The sequence below is a fragment of the Procambarus clarkii genome, chromosome 70 (genome assembly GCF_040958095.1).
Source record: "Procambarus clarkii isolate CNS0578487 chromosome 70, FALCON_Pclarkii_2.0, whole genome shotgun sequence".
NCBI lineage: Eukaryota > Metazoa > Arthropoda > Malacostraca > Decapoda > Cambaridae > Procambarus > Procambarus clarkii.
Window position 1 is genome coordinate 16,965,604 of NC_091219.1, and position 20,614 is coordinate 16,986,217.

General features: G+C 42.8%; 2 protein-coding genes and 1 long non-coding RNA gene across 3 annotated transcripts; all 3 read right to left on the minus strand.

Moving 5' to 3' along the window:
• Positions 1-120: 120 nt before the first annotated feature.
• Positions 121-1,032, minus strand: LOC138355972 (clumping factor A-like). The gene is made up of 2 exons (XM_069311512.1): positions 969-1,032; positions 121-629 (listed from the first exon to the last, which is right to left on the minus strand). Exons 1-2 carry the CDS (start codon positions 1,030-1,032, stop codon positions 121-123), a joined length of 573 nt encoding a protein of 190 aa, XP_069167613.1.
• Positions 1,033-4,138: 3,106 nt separating this feature from the next.
• LOC123775213 (uncharacterized) lies at positions 4,139-7,563 on the minus strand. The gene is made up of 2 exons (XR_011224097.1): positions 6,993-7,563; positions 4,139-6,031 (listed from the first exon to the last, which is right to left on the minus strand). It is a non-coding gene; the product is annotated as an uncharacterized lncRNA (long non-coding RNA).
• Positions 7,564-10,680: 3,117 nt separating this feature from the next.
• LOC123775280 (mineralocorticoid receptor) lies at positions 10,681-16,430 on the minus strand. Its single transcript, XM_045770279.2, has 2 exons — positions 16,083-16,430; positions 10,681-11,500 (listed from the first exon to the last, which is right to left on the minus strand). Exon 2 carries the CDS (start codon positions 11,466-11,468, stop codon positions 10,833-10,835), a length of 636 nt encoding a protein of 211 aa, XP_045626235.1. The 5' UTR covers positions 11,469-11,500; positions 16,083-16,430; the 3' UTR covers positions 10,681-10,832.
• Between the last annotated feature and the right edge of the window lie 4,184 nt (positions 16,431-20,614).

Consider the following 20,614-nt stretch of genomic DNA (forward strand, 5'->3'; position numbering starts at 1 on the left):
TTGAATCATACCAATATCATTGTCTGAATCATAGTATGCATCATAACCTAAATCGTCTTCTCACAGTCTAAATGATTATCTAAATCATGGACTGAATCTTGTTCCGAATCATGGTCTAAATTAGTTCGATGCGTAATCTGAAATATGATCCGAATCAGTGCTAAAATTATGGTCTGAACCATTGTATAGAATATGGTCTGAATCACAGTCTAGAACATGGTCTGAATCACAGTCTAGAACATGGTCTGAATCACAGTCTAGAACATGGTCTGAATCACAGTCTAGAACATGGTCTGAATCACAGTCTAGAACATGGTCTGAATCACAGTCTAGAACATGGTCTGAATCACAGTCTAAAACATGGTCTGAATCACAGTCTAGAACATGGTCTGAATCACAGTCTAGAACATGGTCTGAATCACAGTCTAGAACATGGTCTGAATCACAGTCTAGAACATGGTCTGAATCACAGTCTAGAACATGGTCTGAATCACAGTCTAGAACATGGTCTGAATCACAGTCTAGAACATGGTCTGAATCACAGTCTAGAACATGGTCTGAATCACAGTCTAGAACATGGTCTGAATCACAGTCTAGAACATGGTCTGAATCACTGTCTAAATAATCGTCTGTAGAAATAATGGTCTGAATCAGGATCTTATTTAATGGTTCAAATCTAGGTCTGAATCATGGTCTTGATTGTAATGTAAATTATTGCCTGAATCAGAATCTGAATTATGGCCGAATCTATGGACTGAATAATGTTTAATTCGTGGTCTGAATCATAGTCTAAAGCTTAATCTCAATCTGATCTAAACAATGGTGTGAATCGTGGTGTTAATCATGATTTAAATAATTGCTTTAATCATGGTTTAAAATCTTAAATTAAATTATGGTTGAGGCTTTGTCTGAACCAATCTACATCATAATACGAATAATGGTCTGTATGATGATCTTAATTATCTGACATCTTTGATAGAGTAATGATTGTGACTCAAGGTCTGAATCTTTTTGAATCATTGTCCAAATCATGGTGTGAATGATGCTAAGTAGCGCCAGAACAGGTAATTAGGTCGCCATATGTACTGGCATAGCTCGTAGTTAGCTATAGGCGCTACAAGCCGTTATACAGAATAGTTACAGGAAGCAACGTGTAGGGAAGATGTCCAGAGGAGCCAGAGTGCTATCAGAGACACTGAGGCAGGGAACCTCACGTTTCGTCAGAGACTATCTGACGAAACTCTGATTGTTTCAGAGTTTTTAACTCTGCGTCAGAGACCGTTAGAGAGCGTCAGAGACCGTTAGAGAGCGCCAAAAGCCGACTGGAAGAGTGAAAAAGCTTTCCTTATCAGTATGGCCTCATGACGAGCGAGTTCTGTACACATCACCAAACATGGCCTTATTCCTCGCTTCTAACACCATTTATAGCGCAAGATTATGAGGAATCATCAAAAAAATAATCATGTCCAGGAACAAGCCTCGGTTACATCCATTATCATTATCGTGTATGAGATAGCTGTCCGACGCAGAATCCTGGTAATTATATTTTATATATACATTTTCTCCCAACGATATCGTGGACATAATCGACTCATTGATAAGTACCAAATTAGAGATAAATCTCTTCCTGGTCTTAATTGTTGGTTCAGTAATTGGTGTCAACGACGATATATATTTTTTGTTCTCGAAAACATTGTCACAAATAACAATTTTAATGTTTTGTTTTATCGTTTCCCCCAAAAACAAAAACATTAAAATTACTAATTAGGAAAGTATTTCCGAGAAGATTAAAAAATATATATATATATCGTCGCTGACACAAACATAATGAATAAACAGATAAATTATTAGATGAAAAACTGTAAGTTTTATATGGAAAGTTAAAGCAAACAATAATTAACAGAAACACTTTTACAACAGTCCCCGTGGCGAAGTGGTAACATACTCGCCTGGCTTTCGCGAGGGCTTTGGCCTGGGTTCGTATTCTGGCCGGGTAGGATTCACTGGGCACCAATCCTTAACTGTAGCCTCTGTTCACCCAACAGTAAAATGAGTACCTGCTTGTTAAACGATTTGGCAAGTCGTATTCCAGGGGAAAATTAGGATTAAGGACCTGCATAAAACGCTATGCGTACTGCTGGCTGTACAAGAATGTAAGAACTCTTGTGTATAAAACAAAACTAAAAAAAATAAAGAGTGCTGTAAAAAAACATACCAGCCTAATTGTGTTGAACGTTTTGTACTGTCTGTGCATATTGCTCTTATTTCTAAATAAAGAAAGGAAAATGCTTAAAAAACAAAACACTTAAGCGCACTTAAAGTGATCAATACAAATAAAACTTATTAACTGTCACATATATTAAAACTAATTTAAAATCCATTAAACTACAAGATGAAATTTATAACTACTAAAACAAACCATTCTATTAAACTTACGTGAAGTGATCAGAAGTGAAACTTGATACCTAACACATAGATACTAAACACTATAACAAATATTTATATAATGACTACAAATCTACAAAAAATGTATGTAAAATACAAACAGAATAAACGACAATTATAAAGTACTAACCAAAATCTTATAAAAACTCAAATATTAAATAAAATTAAATACCAAAAAATGTATTATATATCCTAAATAAAAGATTATATTAATGTACAATGTCAAGACTTGAAATAAGTAAGAAAGGGCAAAGACATGGTAAACGAAACAAAAAATTAAACTACCAAAATGAACTAAAAATCAAATTACAGGGCCTACTGTGCACTATACAGTGTACAATTGAACAGCTGAAAGGTTGCTATTTAACAGAGGCCGCCGCTCCTTTATATATAAGGATTCCATTACTCTCAAATCTGACTGGCCATTCATACAAGTGTCCAGAATTTTAAAATCAGATTCCAGCAGAGAATGATCAAACTCATAACAATGGTTTCTAATCTCCGAAAATGCTGGTTTAGACAATGGTAATCCAGTCCTAAAAGATAATCCCCGGTGCTCAAGTATCCTAATCTTAAAGTTCCGAATGGAACTCCCGACATATCCAGCATTACAGCTGGAACAATTATACATATATACGACATTTGAGCACAAGGGGGTAGGCACTTTATCTTTAAATTTAAAATAAGAGCCTATGATAAAATATTAAATTAAAATAAGAGCCTTTTGTTTTTTAAGCATTTTCCTTTCTTTGATAGGCAATTATATTCAGTATGAGTTCTTTGTTTACCAGCTATTTGATTGTGATTTCTGTTTTTTCTTTTAGATCTGATGATGAATACGAGAAGTATTCGAAACGTTATGCATTTTAAAGTAAAGATTCTGAAACAAGATGTTCAGTATATCCCTGGTTTTCCTATTTATCTTAATATATATATATATATATATATATATATATATATATATATATATATATATATATATATATATATATATATATATATATATTTACACAAAACACACACATATATAAAGATCACTGTTGGAAGACCTCATCCAGCTCTTCGGAGAAGGGGTTTGTGCCTAAGATACAGCAAGTATTTCCTCTCTATGGTCAACCAACACAATGTTTATATCCTCGTGTGATCAACCAAGTGTTTATATCCTCGTGTGATCAACCAACAGTGTTCATATCCTCGTGTGATCAACCAACAGTGTTCATATCCTCGTGTGATCAACCAACAGTGTTCATATCCTCGTGTGATCAATCAACACAATGTTCACATCCTCGTGTGATCAAGGAACACACAGTGTTCATATTCCCGTAACAACACTTATGACAAGAGGAAACATACTACAGCAGATTATGGTCTAACAATGTTTCGAAGTTGTAATTTGTATCGTCGTTGGTTAGAAAGTAAAACATGTAGTTTACAAGGGAGGAATCCATGTCGTATACCTGACTCTTTTGCTTTGAATTATCATTGCCATTATTCTCTGCTCTCAACACGATTTTAACAATCAACTGTTCAGGATGGTGCCTCAGTTTCCCACCTGCGTAAGTCCTAGGCTGTCATCATCTTGTGAAGAGAGAATTTTAGGTTTTCATTTAAAGTTATTATATCAGATGTTTGGTGTCTTCACTGTATTGTCGGTTTCTGTTTTTCACTCGAAGAATGTTTAGGAATACATCAATAACAATTATACTTTAATCTCAGTGCAAAAATATTAATTGGGGACCTCGACAAAAGCCTAACATGAATATATTTACTGGCTGCTTGTCCCCAGACACAGTGAATTAATACATTTTTATTCCAGTACTATATTCATTACGTTGTATTTATTATTCAATAGTAGCAATAGTGATCAGAGATAACCTTCACCTGTACATAAAGGTACACACACATAATAAATAAATAAATAAATAAATGTTTATTCAGGTAAAGTACATACATACAAGAGGTTTTACAAGAGTTGATGGATTTATAGATAGAGCTAGTACATACAATGCCTGAAGCCACTATTACGCAAAGCGTTTCGAGCAGGAAAAACATTAAAGACTAAAACTTAATACTAATTGAGATTAAAGTATAAAATGTGTTGAGAACAAATAAAAATAAAAAAAGGGCGGAACATGGCAGAAAAAGCAGCACAAATACAATTAGGTCGACAGACAGCATTGTTTAAAAAAACAGACATAGGTTGACAATATAGGGGTAAGGTAGGTTACAGGGAATTTATTAGGTAGTACTTAGTTTTTATCTTAAACTGGTTGAGAGAGGTACAGTCTTTAACATAATTGGGAAGGTCATTCCACATTCTGGGTTCCTTGATTTGTAGAGCATTTCTAGTTTGATTAAGTCTACTCTTGGAATATCAAAACTGTATTTGTTTCTGGTGTGTTGCTCATGGGGTCTGTTACAACATTCAATGAAGCTTTTGAGGTCAGGATTGGCATTACAGTTCAGGTAGGTACCGCTATGCACAGCACACATGGCAGTTGTACACATGGGACACATACGGAGAGTCATGGCATCTGTACACTCGGCAGGAGTACATATGACACTTGCACATACGAGAGGTATACACAGGCATGGGTGGGCGTCTTCAGGTGTTTGATAAAAGTCCATTTTTGTTCTCGTCCTTTGGCAGGAATATATGACTAGCCTTTATCCTGTCATTGATATCCTTAGGTTAGTGGATGAGTCGTATAGATGGCTCATGCAATCTTAAGGCTGGTGTACACGTCTTAAGGCTGGTGTACACGTCTTAACGCTGGTGCACACGTCTTAAGGCTGGTGTACACGTCCTCAGGCTGGTGTACACGTCCTCAGGCTGGTGTACACGTCCTCAGGCTGGTGTACACGTCCTCAGGCTGGTGTACACGTCCTCAGGCTGGTGTACACGTCCTCAGGCTGGTGTACACGTCCTCAGGCTGGTATACACGTCCTCAGGCTGGTGTAGGCGTGGTGTGGCTGGTGTACACGTGGTGTGGCTGGTGTACACGTGGTGTGGCTGGTGTAGGCGTGGTGTGGCTGGTGTACACGTGGTGTGGCTGGTGTACACGTGGTGTGGCTGGTGTACACGTGGTGTGGCTGGTGTAGGCGTGGTGTGGCTGGTGTAGGCGTGGTGTGGCTGGTGTAGGCGTGATGTGGCTGGTGTAGGCGTGGTGTGGCTGGTGTAGGCGTGGTGTGGCTGGTGTAGTCGTGGTGTGGCTGGTGTAGGCGTGGTGTGGCTGGTGTACACGTGGTGTGGCTGGTGTAGACGTGGTGTGGCTGGTGTAGGCGTGGTGTGGCTGGTGTAGGCGTGGTGTGGCTGGTGTAGGCGTGATGTGGCTGGTGTAGGCGTGGTGTGGCTGGTGTAGGCGTGGTGTGGCTGGTGTAGGCGTGGTGTGGCTGGTGTAGTCGTGGTGTGGCTGGTGTAGGCGTGGTGTGGCTGGTGTACACGTGGTGTGGCTGGTGTACACGTGGTGTGGCTGGTGTAGGCGTGGTGTGGCTGGTGTTAGGCTGGAGGGAGGAGGGGCGGGATGCCACAGGAGTGACGCCACAGGCACTCATCACCCACTACTTTATAACATTTTCCTTTACACTGGGAAGAAGAAAACATATATAAGATACAGATATATTAATTGTAATACTGTTAGTATTAAGCATTAATTCAATTAGCAAAACATTTAATTATATAATCAGTAGGATATTCTCTGGGTCCGCCCAGACACACTCCGTAGACCACGGCAGTAGTAGGGATGGCTGCCATGTGGTCTTTTTTTTATATGGACCTAAAGGTTTCTTTCGGGGGGGGGAAATTCGAGGCAAAAATCCTTCATTTGGACTTAAAGGTTTCTAATGGGGGAAATTCAGACCGAAAATCCTTGCTGTGCCCCACCATTTCCAGGAAAAAAATATGCAGAGATTTGCTTACTATTGTGCCTTGCACGTTTAAGAGATTTTTTTTCAGAAAAAATATGTTCATGGAAGTTTGTTAAAGAAACCAAATGGGGAAATTCAAGGTCGCCTCTACATTCTTAACGAAAATAAACTCTATGGGCATAAACAGATATTTTAAACTGTAGGATTTAAGTAATTCTTATATAAATATACTTTATAAGTAAGTAAAGTGTTCCATTACCTGCCTACAATCTCCTCCCCCGCCAAACGTCACTACTCTCACCCCTCCCTCCCTCCCCCTGAACTATCCTACCACCGCACTAGGCAGGTGGATCACCCTAGCCCTAGTCGCCTAGTCTTATCACCCGTCCACCTGTCCCCCCCCACCCCACCCCCCACCACCGCTCCACTTTGCTCTCTCCCTCACCTCACCTCACCCCCCCCCCTCCCTCCCTCCCTTCTCCCTCACATCGTTCGGTCATTAACATAGTTTTAAAACTTTTTATATAAATCTACATTTCAGACGTCATGAAACATGTCATAATCCTAGTTTCGTGTTCACCAAAACAGGAATAATGCAATAACCTCAGCACTTAACAGGATTAACCATTCATACCTAATTTCACTTAATTGCGAACGTATGAAAACAATATTTGCCTAACCTGCATTGGATGGCCGAGAGCCCGTGCGAGGAAATGATGAACGCCGTGACTGTAGGCTTGTGCTGCAGGGACTACCTTCCTGTAGTCATAGACTTGTGCTGCTGGGACTACCTTCCTGTTGTCATAGACTTGTAGTGCTGGGACTACCTTCCTGTTGTCATAGACTTGTAGTGCTGGGACTACCTTCCTGTTGTCATATGCTTCTACAGCAGCAGCTATTTCCTTGTAGTCTTTTACAGCAGTTGACACTTCATTCCTGTAGCCTTGAGCTGCAGCAACTACCTTTTTAATGCCGTAGTCTGTGTTCTGCGTGTGGCGACCGTCGGCCATCGTGGACATCCCCACCATCACAGTCACTACAGTCAGCCAACCTTTCATGATGCTGACTTGGTTCCCCGACCCTCGCCTCATATGTCTCCTGTCACTTGTAGGATACTGTACCGGCCTTCAACAGGGGGATGGTGCAGGTGTGTTACAAGCAGGTAGTATTGCAGACGTGTTCCAGCAGGTAGTGATGGTGGAGTGCTCCAGCAGGCATGCACTTCTCGACTCTTCTCACTTTTAACTAACCAATAATGCTTCGCTTTGGGTACCTAATATTACAAATATTTGCTTATCACAATCATTTTGTTACCACAGTTCAGCTGGACTGAAAATAAAGAGCCAAACCAATGCAGATAACCAGATATTACTATCATACAGGATGTGCTAATTATTATGGACATTCCCAAACACATTTCAAATATTAATAAAATTAGAATTGCAGAAGTACTCATCTCACAGGGATCCCTCACCTCATAGGGACACCCGTGCCTCACATAGGACCCGCAGGTCACAGAGGCCCCTGCCTCATAAGAGAGCTTACCTCATGGGGGTCCCTGCCCGACATACGAACTTGAGTTCCCCTGACCCAAAGGAGACCATAGCCTCACATGGGACCATAGCCTCACATGGGACCATAGCCTCACATGGGACCATAGCCTCACATGGGACTACAGCCACACATGGGACCATAGCCTCACATGGGACCATAGCCTCACATGGTGTAACACTGTAAAGTCTTTGGTTTAATTTATTTAAAATATATATAGTATATGAGTCAGAGACAGGAATTTGAGAAGGCGCAAGCTTGGTCGGCCTGAGTTTCACACCTCTAAGAGTTAATGACCCCAAGTGACCTGAGGTCAGATCATGCGAATTTCACCTTACTTCTACTAATCTTATAATTGGAGCCTGGTAGCCTTCAAACATGCCGACGTTTAAGGAGTGGCTTGGTAGAGAGCCGGAGGCTATCTACTTGTGGGCGGAGTTAACTACTAGGTTCCCCAATATATACTCGGAGAGCTATCGATTCGAGAGCATTAACAAGACAGACAGAACGGCAGTCAGCAGAGCAGAGAAGACGGCCCTAGAAGGGAGGCTGTCGGCCGGCAGGGCGGGACAGTCTCTGCTCAACTATAGAAACCCCCCCCCTCTATCCAGCTATAGGCAGACACTTGGTGAGTTGAACATTAAGGTGACTTGGTCGTGTTTTACAAGTGTTGTGTGATGATCAGGGGCAGTCAGTTGTAGTGTTCTCAGATTCTTGGAGGATGACTCACTTTACATATATAGATCTTGAACATTGCTTAAATTATGATACTTAGTATGTGAAATATAATTGAATTTATTATTTAAATTGCCTTTGTGTCCCCTAGAGTTGAGTTGAGGTGAGAAAGCCTCTGGGATTATTGGTTCCCTGATTTTACTGAGTACATGATAAAGATGGGACATACTAATAATGACCTTGATAGCATCTTTTGAGAATTTTGTGATACAGACAAGTTCCATTCCTTGTCTTGTATGTAATGATCGTGAATGGATGGTGGCAGCATTTCGTCTTCTACTTCTACCTATCTACACCTCTCCCTCCACCCCTCTCTAAACTCTCACTTTCAATTAATGACCCTCCTCGCTCCTCCCACCTCTCTACCTCTCTCACCCCAAACCCTCACTAATTACTTCACTATCCATTTCTTTCCTTTCGTTTCCTCTTATACGTTTGTGGCAGTGAAATGTATTCTAGAGTTCTCTCTAGGGTTTCAGGTAACTGATCAAGTTACGGCGCCTTGTAGTCTTAGCACCTAGGTAGTCAAATACTTAGGTTACAAGGTGTTGAACGAGAGAGGTTGTCTTAGGAACTCTGGGAGTGCTCTAGAATAGTTAGCTAACTGGGGACGGCATAACGGACTAGAGAGAGCTGTTTCCCCCGGCCTCGTTAGTTAACTGGGGGGGGTGGAATAATGGACAAGATAGAGCTATTTCCCCCACTCCCGTTACAATGGGACCATAGCCTCACATGGGACTACAGCCACACATGGGACCATAGCCTCACATGGGACCATAGCCTCACATGGGACCATAGCCTCACATGGGACCATAGCCTCACATGGGACAATAGCCTCACATGGGACCATAGCCTCACACGGGACCATAGCCTCACATGGGACCATAGCCTTACATGGGACCATAGCCTCACATGGGACCATAGCCTCACATGGGACCATAGCCTCACACGGGACCATAGCTGCACATGGAACCACAGCCTCTCATGGGACAATAGCCTCACATGGGACCATAACCTCACACGGGACCATAGCTGCACATGGAACCACAGCCTCTCATGAGACCATAGCCTCACGTGGGACCATAGCCTCACATATCCCACGTAAGACTGATCCTCACACCTCGTCTTGTAGCCGGGCTCTCTGCCTTAGGTGTTTAATAATCCTCGTCGCCACAGTTAGGTTTACAAATACAAATATTTATTCAGGTAAAGTACATACATACAAGGTGAAATACAAAAGTTGATGGAGTAAAAGATAGAGCTAGTACATACAATGCCTGAAGCCACTATTACGCAAAGCGTTTCGGGCAGGAAAAACACTAAGACTAAAACTTAATACTAACTTAGATTAAAGTACAAATTGTGTTGTGAAAAAATCAGATAAAAATGAAAAAGGGGGGGGGAAACATGGCAGAAAAAGCAAAAGTACAATTTGGTCAACAAACAGCATTGTTAAAAATCGTAGACATGGGTTGACATTTAGGGGTGAGGTAGGTTACATTGAGTTAATTAGGTGGTACTTAGTTTTTATCTTAAATTGGTTGGGAGAGGTACAGTCTTTAACATAATTGGGAAGGTCATTCCACATTCGAGGTCCCTTGATTTGTAAAGCATTTCTAGTTTGACTAAGTCGTACTCTTGGAATATCAAATAGGTATTTATTTCTGGTGTGGTGCTCATGAGATCTGTTACAACCTTCTAGGAAGCTTTTAAGGTCAGGATTGACATTACAGTTCAGCGTTTTATATATATAAAATACACATGAGAGGATGTGCAGTGACTTAATATTTAACATATTCAGAGATTTGAGTAAGGGTACCGAGTGATGTCTGGGGCCAGAGTTAGAAATTGTCCTAATAGCAGCCTTGTGTTGTTGAGTAATTAGAGGACGTAAATGATTTTGGGTAGTAGAACCCCAAGCACAAATACCATAGTTAAGATAAGGATAGATGAGAGAGTAATAGAGTGTCACCAGGGCAGGCGAGGTTACATAATATATGATCTTAGAAAGAATGCCAACAGTTTTTGAAACTTTTTTTTTATATATATGTGATATATATGTTTAGGCCGAAAGAGAAACAATTTCGTAAACACATAGTTTATTCTCAACCACAACAACAATGACGTCCAGGTATACGTTACAAAACTTACTATTTACAAAGTTATAAACAAGAGCATAAACAAAAGAGCATCTGCTCAAAACATGCTACACTTAACGTCTGTAGTACTTAATCCTAACACTGTTGTTGCTCTGGGCCAAGAGCGACCCCATACTGTTGATGCTCTGGGCCAAGGGCGACCCCCATACTGTTGATGCTCTGGGCCAAGGGCGACCCCATACTGTTGTTGCTCTGGGCCAAGGGCGACCCCATACTGTTGTTGCTCTGGGCCAAGGGCGACCCCATACTGTTGTTGCTCTGGGCCAAGGGCGACCCCATACTGTTGTTGCTCTGGGCCAAGGGCGACCCCATACTGTTGATGCTCTGGGCCAAGGGCGACCCCATACTGTTGATGCTCTGGGCCAAGGGCGACCCCATACTGTTGTTGCTCTGGGCCAAGGGCGACCCCATACTGTTGCTGCTCTGGGCCAAGGGCGACCCCATACTGTTGTTGCTCTGGGCCAAGGGCGACCCCATACTGTTGTTGCTCTGGGCCAAGGGCGACCCCATACTGTTGTTGCTCTGGGCCAAGGGCGACCCCATACTGTTGATGCTCTGGGCCAAGGGCGACCCCATACTGTTGATGCTCTGGGCCAAGGGCGACCCCATACTGTTGTTGCTCTGGGCCAAGGGCGACCCCATACTGTTGCTGCTCTGGGCCAAGCTGGGAGTCAACGTCCTTTGTTCTTCAAACAGCCTGCTTTCGCGCATTGATAGCGAGTCTGGCAATTCTGGCAGTCTGTCTGCAGGTCGATCAATAGTTAGTACCCGTGTTCATACCAAACGCGTAGCCACCAGTTAGTACCCGTGTTCATACCACATGCACAACCATCAATAAATACACTCACATATGACATTTCGGACTTTTAAATATAAATGAGTGTAAATATGATATATTTTATCAGTATATATAGGTGTTGTATCTCAAGCATAACGGTGATGTGGGTAAACATTGCCACAACGGAACCCAGTGTCCGGGCCGTGGCGCCCCCCCCAAAAAAAACATCAATCAACGCCCTTCACCAGCAGTTAAGGAAAACACCTCCAACAGCCTCATTTCGACAGAGAACCTACTAGAAGCCATCAAAGTGACATTGGTTGAAACCATGCAGCACATCCCCAAAACTGGCCGCACCCAAGCGGCAGCCAAACTATCCAGCCTCTTGAAAAAGGTTAATGACTCTCCCGGAACCATCCAAGGATGACGCAACCTCCTCCTGTTTGGTAACATATGCCTAGCTGTCCCTGTACGGAAAATCACTAGCCTCTTCAGTCATTAGGGCTTTAAATACTTTTCCAAGAGAGGACATCCAGGTACCCCTCCCCACCAGTGCCAAAAACACCCACCGCAGGAAAGGCTGCTGCGAAAACAGTTAGCCAGGCAGCAGCAGACATGCTGAAGTTAAAACAGCTCTGGTCTGGCATTCCCCTAGGGTGTGAGTATTCAATGTAACAAGCCAACATTGACAACATTACAGAAGAAAATGCCCTGATAGAACTATATATATATATATATATATATATATATATATATATATATATATATATATATATATATATATATATATATATATGTATATGCAAACAAGCCTGAATGGTCCCCCAGGACTATATGCAACTGAAAACTCACACCCCAGAAGTGACTCGAACCCATACTGTCAGGAGCACACTTCTGGCGTACAGGATCTCTTAACCGCTCGACCAACTCGACCGGATAAAAAAGGATGGTAGCCGAGGCTATTTCCATCCCCCCCGCCAGCACTCGGTTGGTAATCTTGGGCATTGTATTTTATCAAATCACCTCATTCTTTGGGGCACACGTGAGGAACACAAATGTGAATAAGCCTGAATGGTCCCCAGGACTATATGCAACTGAAATTCAGGGTTGGAATTTCTATATTTCATTTCAAGCTTGAATGGCTTGAAACAAGCCATTCAGGCTTGTTCGCATTTGTGTTCCTCACGTGTGCCCCAAAGAATGAGGTGATTTGATAAAATACCATGCCCAAGATTACCAACCGAGTGCCGGCAGGGGGATGGAGATAGCCTCGGCTACCATACTCTTTTGTCCGGTTGTGTTGGTCCCTGCCACGAAGAATCGTTTTTACAGCCAAGTACACATTTTACTGTTGAGTTAAACAGAGGCTACAGTTAAGGATTTGCGCCCAGTAAATCCTCCCCGGCCAGGATACAAACCAATCACAAAGTGCTCGCGGAACGCCAGGCGAGTGTCTTACCACTACACCGCGGAGATTGGTTTAATCAGAGATGTAAGCTAGCAAAGAAACTAAGTAAAAGGGCTTGGAGAAACTATAGAAACAACAGAACATTAGAGAGCAGAGAAAGATTCCAGAGCGCCAGGAATGAATACGTCAGGGTGAGAAGAGAGGTAGAGAGGCAATATGAAAATGACATAGCGAGCAAGGCAAAGACTCAACCCAAACTGCTGCATAGCCACATCAGGAGGAAAACAATAGTGAAGGAAAAAGTAATGTAACTGAGGACAGGGGCAGAAAGATTCACTACAAATGACAAGGAAGTGTGTGAGGAACTCAATAAAAAATTCCAGGATGTCTTCACCTCAGAGCAAGTAGAATTCCTAGAGATAAAAGAGGGAATATCAAACCAGACACCACTAGAGGAGTTTGTGATTACTAGTGGGGAGGTGAGTTAGCATCTGCAAGATTTGGATGTGACAAAGGCTATAGGTCCGGATGGAATCTCACCATGGATTCTAAAGGAAGGAGCAGAAGCTCTGTGCCTGCCACTCTCCATGGTGTACAACAAATCACTGGTAACAGGTGAACTGGCAAAATTTTGGAAGACGGCCAATGTAGTCCCAATTTACAAGAAGGGTGATAGGCAGGAGGATCTAAACCACAGGCCAGTGTCCCTAACTTGCATTCCATGCAAGATGATGGAGAAGATTGTGCGAAAAAAACTAGCAGAACATCTGAGCGAAAGAACTTTGTAACACAACATCAGCATTGGTTCAGAGATGGCAAATCATGCCTAACAGGTTTAATTGAGTTCAATAACCAGGCAACAAAAATTAGGCAAGAGGGAGAGAGGGCTGGGCAGACTGCATATTTCTAAACTGCCAGAAAGCCTTTGACACAGTATCTAGAAGAGACTAGTACACAAACTGGAGATGCAGGCAGGAGTGAAAGGGAAGGTACTCTACTGGATAAGGGAGAACCTAAGCAACAGGACACAGCGGTCAGTGTGAGGGGTGAGGTCTCGGAGTGGCGAGAAGTCCCCAGTGGAGTCCCACAGGGATCAGTCCTTGGACCTATACTGTTTCTGATATACGTATATGATCTCCCAGAAGGAATAGACTCGTTCCTCTCAATGTTTGCTGATGATTCAAAACTTATGAGGAGGATCAAGACAGAGGAACTTAGTATGAAGCTACAAGATGACCTAGACAAACTGAAGATCCAACAAATGGCTACTAAAGTTCAACCCAAGAAAATTTAAGGTAATGAAACTAGGAGGAGGAAATAGGAGGCCAGACACAGGATACCGAATGGGAAAGGATGTCCTTCAAGAAACGGACAGGGAGAAAGATCTAGGAGTTGATATCACGCCAAACCTGTCTCCTGAAGCTCCACATCAAAAGAATACCCTCAGGAGCCTATGCGAGACTGGCTAACATCAGAACTGCTTTCAGAAACCTGTGTCTGGAATTCTTCAGAATCTTGTATACAACATATGTAATTTCAATCCTGGAGTATGCGGCCTGAGGGCTGTGTTAGGGTATGTGAGAGACTGAGGGCTGTGTTTGGGTATGTGAAAGACTGAGGGCGGTGTTTGGGTATGTGAGAGACTGAGGGCGGTGTTTGGGTATGTGAAAGACTGAGGGCGGTGTTTGGGTATGTGAGAGACTGAGGGCGGTGTTTGGGTATGTTTATTTATTTATTTATTTATTTATATACAAGAAGGTACATTGGGTTTGTGAGAATACATAGCATGGTACAGTAATTGCACTCTTGTAAAGCCACTAGTACGCGCTGCGTTTCGGGCAGGTCCTTAATCTAACAGATAATTTTAAGTAGGTAAATTCTATCAGAATTAATAAAATGATAACAAATACATTGCAAGAAAAAAAAATGAGATGAGAGAGATTAGTAAGTATATTAAAGCACTGATTGATTACATTGACAGTTTGATTGGTAATTTAAACAAGATTAATAGACACCATACAGCAGATTGACAGTACATATAAGAAGACAGCAATGATCGCAATGATAAAGATGTTCAGATTGGGTACATAAAGATTGGGAGATTGGGTAGCAATAGATACATGTGAGAGACTGAGGGCTGTGTTTGGGTATGTGAGAGACTGAGGGCTGTGTTAGGGTATGTGAGAGACTGAGGGCGGTGTTAGGGTATCTTGAGGTTATCTTGAGATGATTTCGGGGCTTTAGTGTCCCCGCGGCCCGGTCCTCGACCAGGCCTCCACCCCCAGGAAGCAGCTCGTGACAGCTGACTAACACCCAGGTACCTAATTTACTGCTAGGTAACAGGGGCATAGGGTGAAAGAAATTCTGCCCATTGTTTCTCGCCGGCGCCTGGGATCGAACCCAGGACCACAGGATCACAAGTCCAGCGTGCTGTCCACTCGGCCGACCGGCTCCCACAGGGTATGTGAGAGACTGAGGGCTGTGTTAGGGTATGTGAGAGACGGAGGGCGGTGTTTGGGTATGTGAGAGACTGAGGGCTGTGTTTGGGTATGTGAGAGACTGAGGGCTGTGTTTGGGTATGTGAGAGACTGAGGGCTGTGTTAGGGTATGTGAGAGACGGAGGGCGGTGTTTGGGTATGTGAGAGACGGAGGGCGGTGTTTGGGTATGTGAGAGACTGAGGGCGGTGTTTGGGTATGTGAGAGACTGAGGGCTGTGTTTGGGTATGTGAGAGACTGAGGGCTGTGTTTGGGTATGTGAGAGACGGAGGGCGGTGTTTGGGTATGTGAGAGACTGAGGGCTGTGTTAGGGTATGTGAGAGACAAAGGGTGGTGTTTGGGTATGTGAGAGACTGAGGGCGGTGTTTGGGTATGTGAGAGACTGAGGGCTGTGTTTGGGTATGTGAGAGACAAAGGGCGGTGTTTGGGTATGTGAGAGACAAAGGGCGGTGTTTGGGTATGTGAGAGACGGAGGGCGGTGTTAGGGTATGTGAGAGACGGAGGGCGGTGTTTGGGTATGTGAGAGACTGAGGGCGGTGTTTGGGTATGTGAGAGACAAAGGGCGGTTGATGGGTTGATGGTTGACAAAAGCTGAGAGTCTACATTTAACAGTTATATTCGTTATGAATTGTTTATAATTTACCATTATCGGATGCATCTCCCGCCTGACGGGTGAGTCAAAGTCTTTCAAAGCATCGTTGTTTTGATAGGCAGTATTTTCCTCCCAGTAGTTGTAGTCCTGGCTACCGACAGCACCATTTCTGAAGTTGTAATATTGGTCCACTGCAGGTGCCATGTTGTTGTAGTTGTGGACTAGAGGGTTTACTTTCTTGTAGAAAAAGCCTTTTCCGGCATCGGCTACTCTCCAGGCGGCGAAGTCTGTCTTCAGCCTGTGGCGGCCAGCGGCCATCGTGGTCATCGCTAGCAACACAGTCACTACAGCCAGCCAACCCTTCATGATGCTGACGTGATCCCTCGACTCTCGCCTTCTGTGTCTGTCTTGTCCTCTTAAAGTTATATCCGCTCAACATTTTGACACTTAATTATCGTACACTCTCATAGTGCGGATGTCGATAGTGTCATATAATATTATTATCAAATTAAGTCATATCAAAATTTTTCTTCTTACGCAGATGAGAGTGCAAATTAATTATGTAAAATATAAAAACCTGTTTTTATTTAGAACGTTCCTGGCAAAGTGCGCACTGTGTATGTGGATCCTTTTGATAAGGTTACTAATATGATAACCGCGTCCACCACACAGCAGGCTCCACCGCTCAGCTCAGACTCTTTACTACACGGGGACTTTGTGATTCTACTTAAATCGCCCTTTAATTGATCTATTATTAAAGGGCGATTTAAGTAGGATCATTGGAACACATTTGTCTCACTAATTCATTGTAAATATTTACTATTTTATGCTATAATTATCCATGTTTGGGCTTGTGTGTGGTTGCTGCATCGGATGGGCCAATAGGCCGTCTGCAGTGTCCACGTATTGTACCTCACCTCACTCCACCATTCTCTCCTGCCTATTTATGTCCAATATCCGACCTGTAAAATCACTCCTTCTGAAGATGAATTAACATACGAAAGTACTTAAGGAAATTCCTGTTTCAATTTTCCTCCGTGGTCTGACACTGTCACATTTTTAATCACGTGTTTATTTTCGTGATACACACACACACACACATATATATATATATATATATATATATATATATATATATATATATATATATATATATATATGTGTGTGTGTGTGTATGTGTGTGTGTGTGTGTTCTTTTATTAGCCAATATATATATATATATATATATATATATATATATATATATATATATATATATATATATATATATATATATATATATATATATATATATATGCAACAATGATCACAAAAACACTGATCCAAGTATGCAGAATAACCACATATGAAAAATAGAAAATGCTTAACGCGTTTTCGGCTAATTCGCCTTCATCAGAGCAAAGTAGAATGAAGATAAGATTGCTGATCAGACCTTTATATCCGCCTGGGCGGATCACCTGACCACCAAAAATAAGTGGAGGAAAGGAATTATAAGAAAGAAGGTAACTGCAGAAGGCCTATTGGCCCATACGAGGCAGCTCCTATTAATATCTCCAAGTGCCATACGTGTTAAATGATTGCTATATTGTTTTGACGTGCTATATTGAGGCTTAAATAGGGATCCAACTTGTACATACCGGGGCTCACATTAAGGCTGTTGTTACAATGTTTGATCAGAGCAGACTCGATCACGTTTCGTTCAACAAAATCGTTACTTTTAACAATACATTTTGCCCCTGTGAAGTCGATAGAATTCACAGAACAATTCTATGAACAGCTTTTAGAAATCTGAAGGGCCGTTCAGAATCTTGACTATCATTTTCATCAGGCCAATTCTGGAATACGAAGAACTAGCGTTGAGTCCTTATCTCATTAAACCCAAAATGAAGCCAGAGAAAGTCCTGGGGTATGCCACTAGACTAGTCTTGAAGCTGAGAAGTATGAACTACAAGGAAAGACTACAGGCGTTAAACCTCATGCCATTAGAAGAGACAAGAAACAAGGAAGACATAATTACTACATACAAAATACTCAGGGGTATAGACAGGGCAGACAAAGACAGATTATTTAGCACCAGTAGTACACAAACAAGGAAACATAGATGGAAACTAAATACCTAAATAAGCCAGAGACACCAGACAAATTTTGTTATGGCAGAGTTGTGATCAGTTGGAACATGCTAAGAAGTGAAGCAGTGGACACATACTCCACATACACCTTAAATTGTAGATATGACTGTTATGACCAGGATGGTCTTGGATAGTGGAACATGATATATTACAAACAGATGGTGTACACATTAAGTCTGGGCCAGTTGGGATCTCGGAATGCTGCCAACTCATGACTGATTAATAAATAAATAAATAAATGTTTATTTCGGTAAAAGTACCTACATACAAGAGGAATTACAAACAGAATGTTGAATTTCTAAATAAAGCTAGAACATGCTATGCCTAAAGCCACTATTTCGCGCAGCGTTACGGGCAAACGATTAATACTATGTAAGCTCCTGGCTAGTTTTAAGAGATGTTAGTGAGTAAATTAGTTAATTAACAGACAGCCAGAAGGTTACATCATATTTGTGAGAACAATATAGGAGCTTGGTGGTTGTAGAAGATTACCAGGGAAGAGCAGTTATGACAAGTATGGGGCAGCATGGGCAGGGAGAGTCAATCTGTTGCTGAACTGAGTCAGAGAGACTGTGTCAGAGAGGACTGTGTCAAAGAGGACTGTGTAAGAGAGGACTGTGTCAAAGAGGACTGTGTAAGAGAGGACTGTGTCAGAGAGGACTGTGCCAGAGAGGACTGTGTCAAAGAGGACTGTGTAAGAGAGGACTGTGCCAGAGAGGACTGTGTCAGAGAGGACTGTGTCAAAGAGGACTGTGTAAGAGAGGACTGTGCCAGAGAGGACTGTGTCAGAGAGGACTGTGCCAGATAGGACTGTGTCAGAGAGGACTGCGTCAGAGAGGACTGTGTCAGAGAAGACTGTGTCAGGAAGGACTGTGGCAGAGAGGACTGTGTCAGAGAAGACTGTGGCAGAGAGGACTGTGACTCTGGGAGCCAGGTCTTGACCCTGGGAGCCAGGTCTTGACCCTGGGGGCCCGGGTCTTGACTCTGGGGGCCGGGTCTTGACCCTGGGGACCCGGGTCTTCACCCTGGGGGCCGGGTCTTCACCCTGGAGGCCGGGTCTTCACCCTGGGGGCCGGTTCGAGACCCTGGGGGCCGGGTCTGGACCCTAGGGGGCCGGGTCTTGACCCTTCGGGCGGGGTCTTGACTCTGAGGGCCGGGTCTTGACCCACCCCATCTGGTGGTCTTGCTCGGTTGTGTCCTGTAAGTTAGTAAGGCAGGCCAGGAGCACAGTAGAATGTAAGTTAAACTAGACTTTACCACAACAAATGCCACAGACTCGTGACAAGGACAGAACACAATAGACTCTGGAACCTATACACCAGTCGGTTAAGCACACAGAAAAGTCACAATATCGTGATATATCAATGAAAAAGTCCACTGGAACCGCGATGAGGATTCGAACCTATGAACGTCTTTTACCATGTCGTGACGCAGTCGTCTAGACTAGAGCGTGCGTCTGGGAACACCCAGCACATAGGAATCCTCATCACGGCTCCGATTTTCTCAGTCTATTATGTGTTGAGAGACGGGACCCAAGAGCCGTGGCTCAACCCCCACATGTATAACCAGGCCGAGTACAACCAGCAGATTACACGACTAGCTCCACTGCTGAGCTCAGCCTCATTATCACAAGGTAGGCTCCAACACTGCTGAGCTCAGCCTCATTATCACAGGGTAGGCTCCAACACTGATCTTAACCTTAACCGTTAAGGTCTGGCAGTGAAGGCCCTGATCGTCAGAGACTTAACAATAATTGTGCAAATAATTAAGACATGAGTTTGCTGATTTCCATTGTGGAGTACAGGAGGCTCAGACTCGGACCTTCAGAACTTGTAACATATCACCGATCTACTGCCTTACCGTATATCACAGTATAAACAGTTTAATAGTAATAAATTGTGTCGGGGGACAAGCAGACAGTCCCCCGACTCGTCTGTGCTTGAGCACAGACGAGTGCTCAAGGTGCGCTCTAGTTTGAGTTACAGATTACCTGGAAGAACCAGTCTTATCCACCAAAATATTGAGAGAATTTAGAACTGGTTAATGACTTTCCAGTCTCTGATACATACATGACGCTGCCTCTGCTGACTGCTCCTGCCAAACTCTCAACATAAAATGATGTGAAGCATATATGCGGACTGCCAGCTTGTACACCGCTAGATTAAAATTAATCATTCATTTGAGTAAATGAAGAATTTACGTCGATTTTGAAGAAGCATTTACAGGATATCGCAAGAGAAGTGATATACAAGATAATTATGAATTGTGATGAAATGAATGATTACAATGCAAGTTGTGATGAACTTGGGAAACGGGCAAGTACGCTTCACTAGGCTGGCAATGTTCTGGGAAGATGTCTCATACCTCATCTAATGTTAAAAAGTTTCACCTTATAAGTGGGTGCGCATTCTGGCAAGCATTTAAAAGCAGGCAAAGCACTCAACAATTAAAGCA

Excerpts from the sequence above, each read along its gene's own strand:
- LOC138355972 (XM_069311512.1), bottom strand. The coding sequence starts at position 1,032 with ATGATTTGGACAATGATTCAAAAAGATTCAGACCTTGAGTCACAATCA. Across the intron at positions 630-968 it reads ATCATTACTCTATCAAAGAT|ACGATTATTTAGACAGTGAT; the intron begins GTCAGATAATTA and ends TTATTTCTACAG.
- LOC123775280 (XM_045770279.2), bottom strand. The coding sequence starts at position 11,468 with ATGCGCGAAAGCAGGCTGTTTGAAGAACAAAGGACGTTGACTCCCAGC.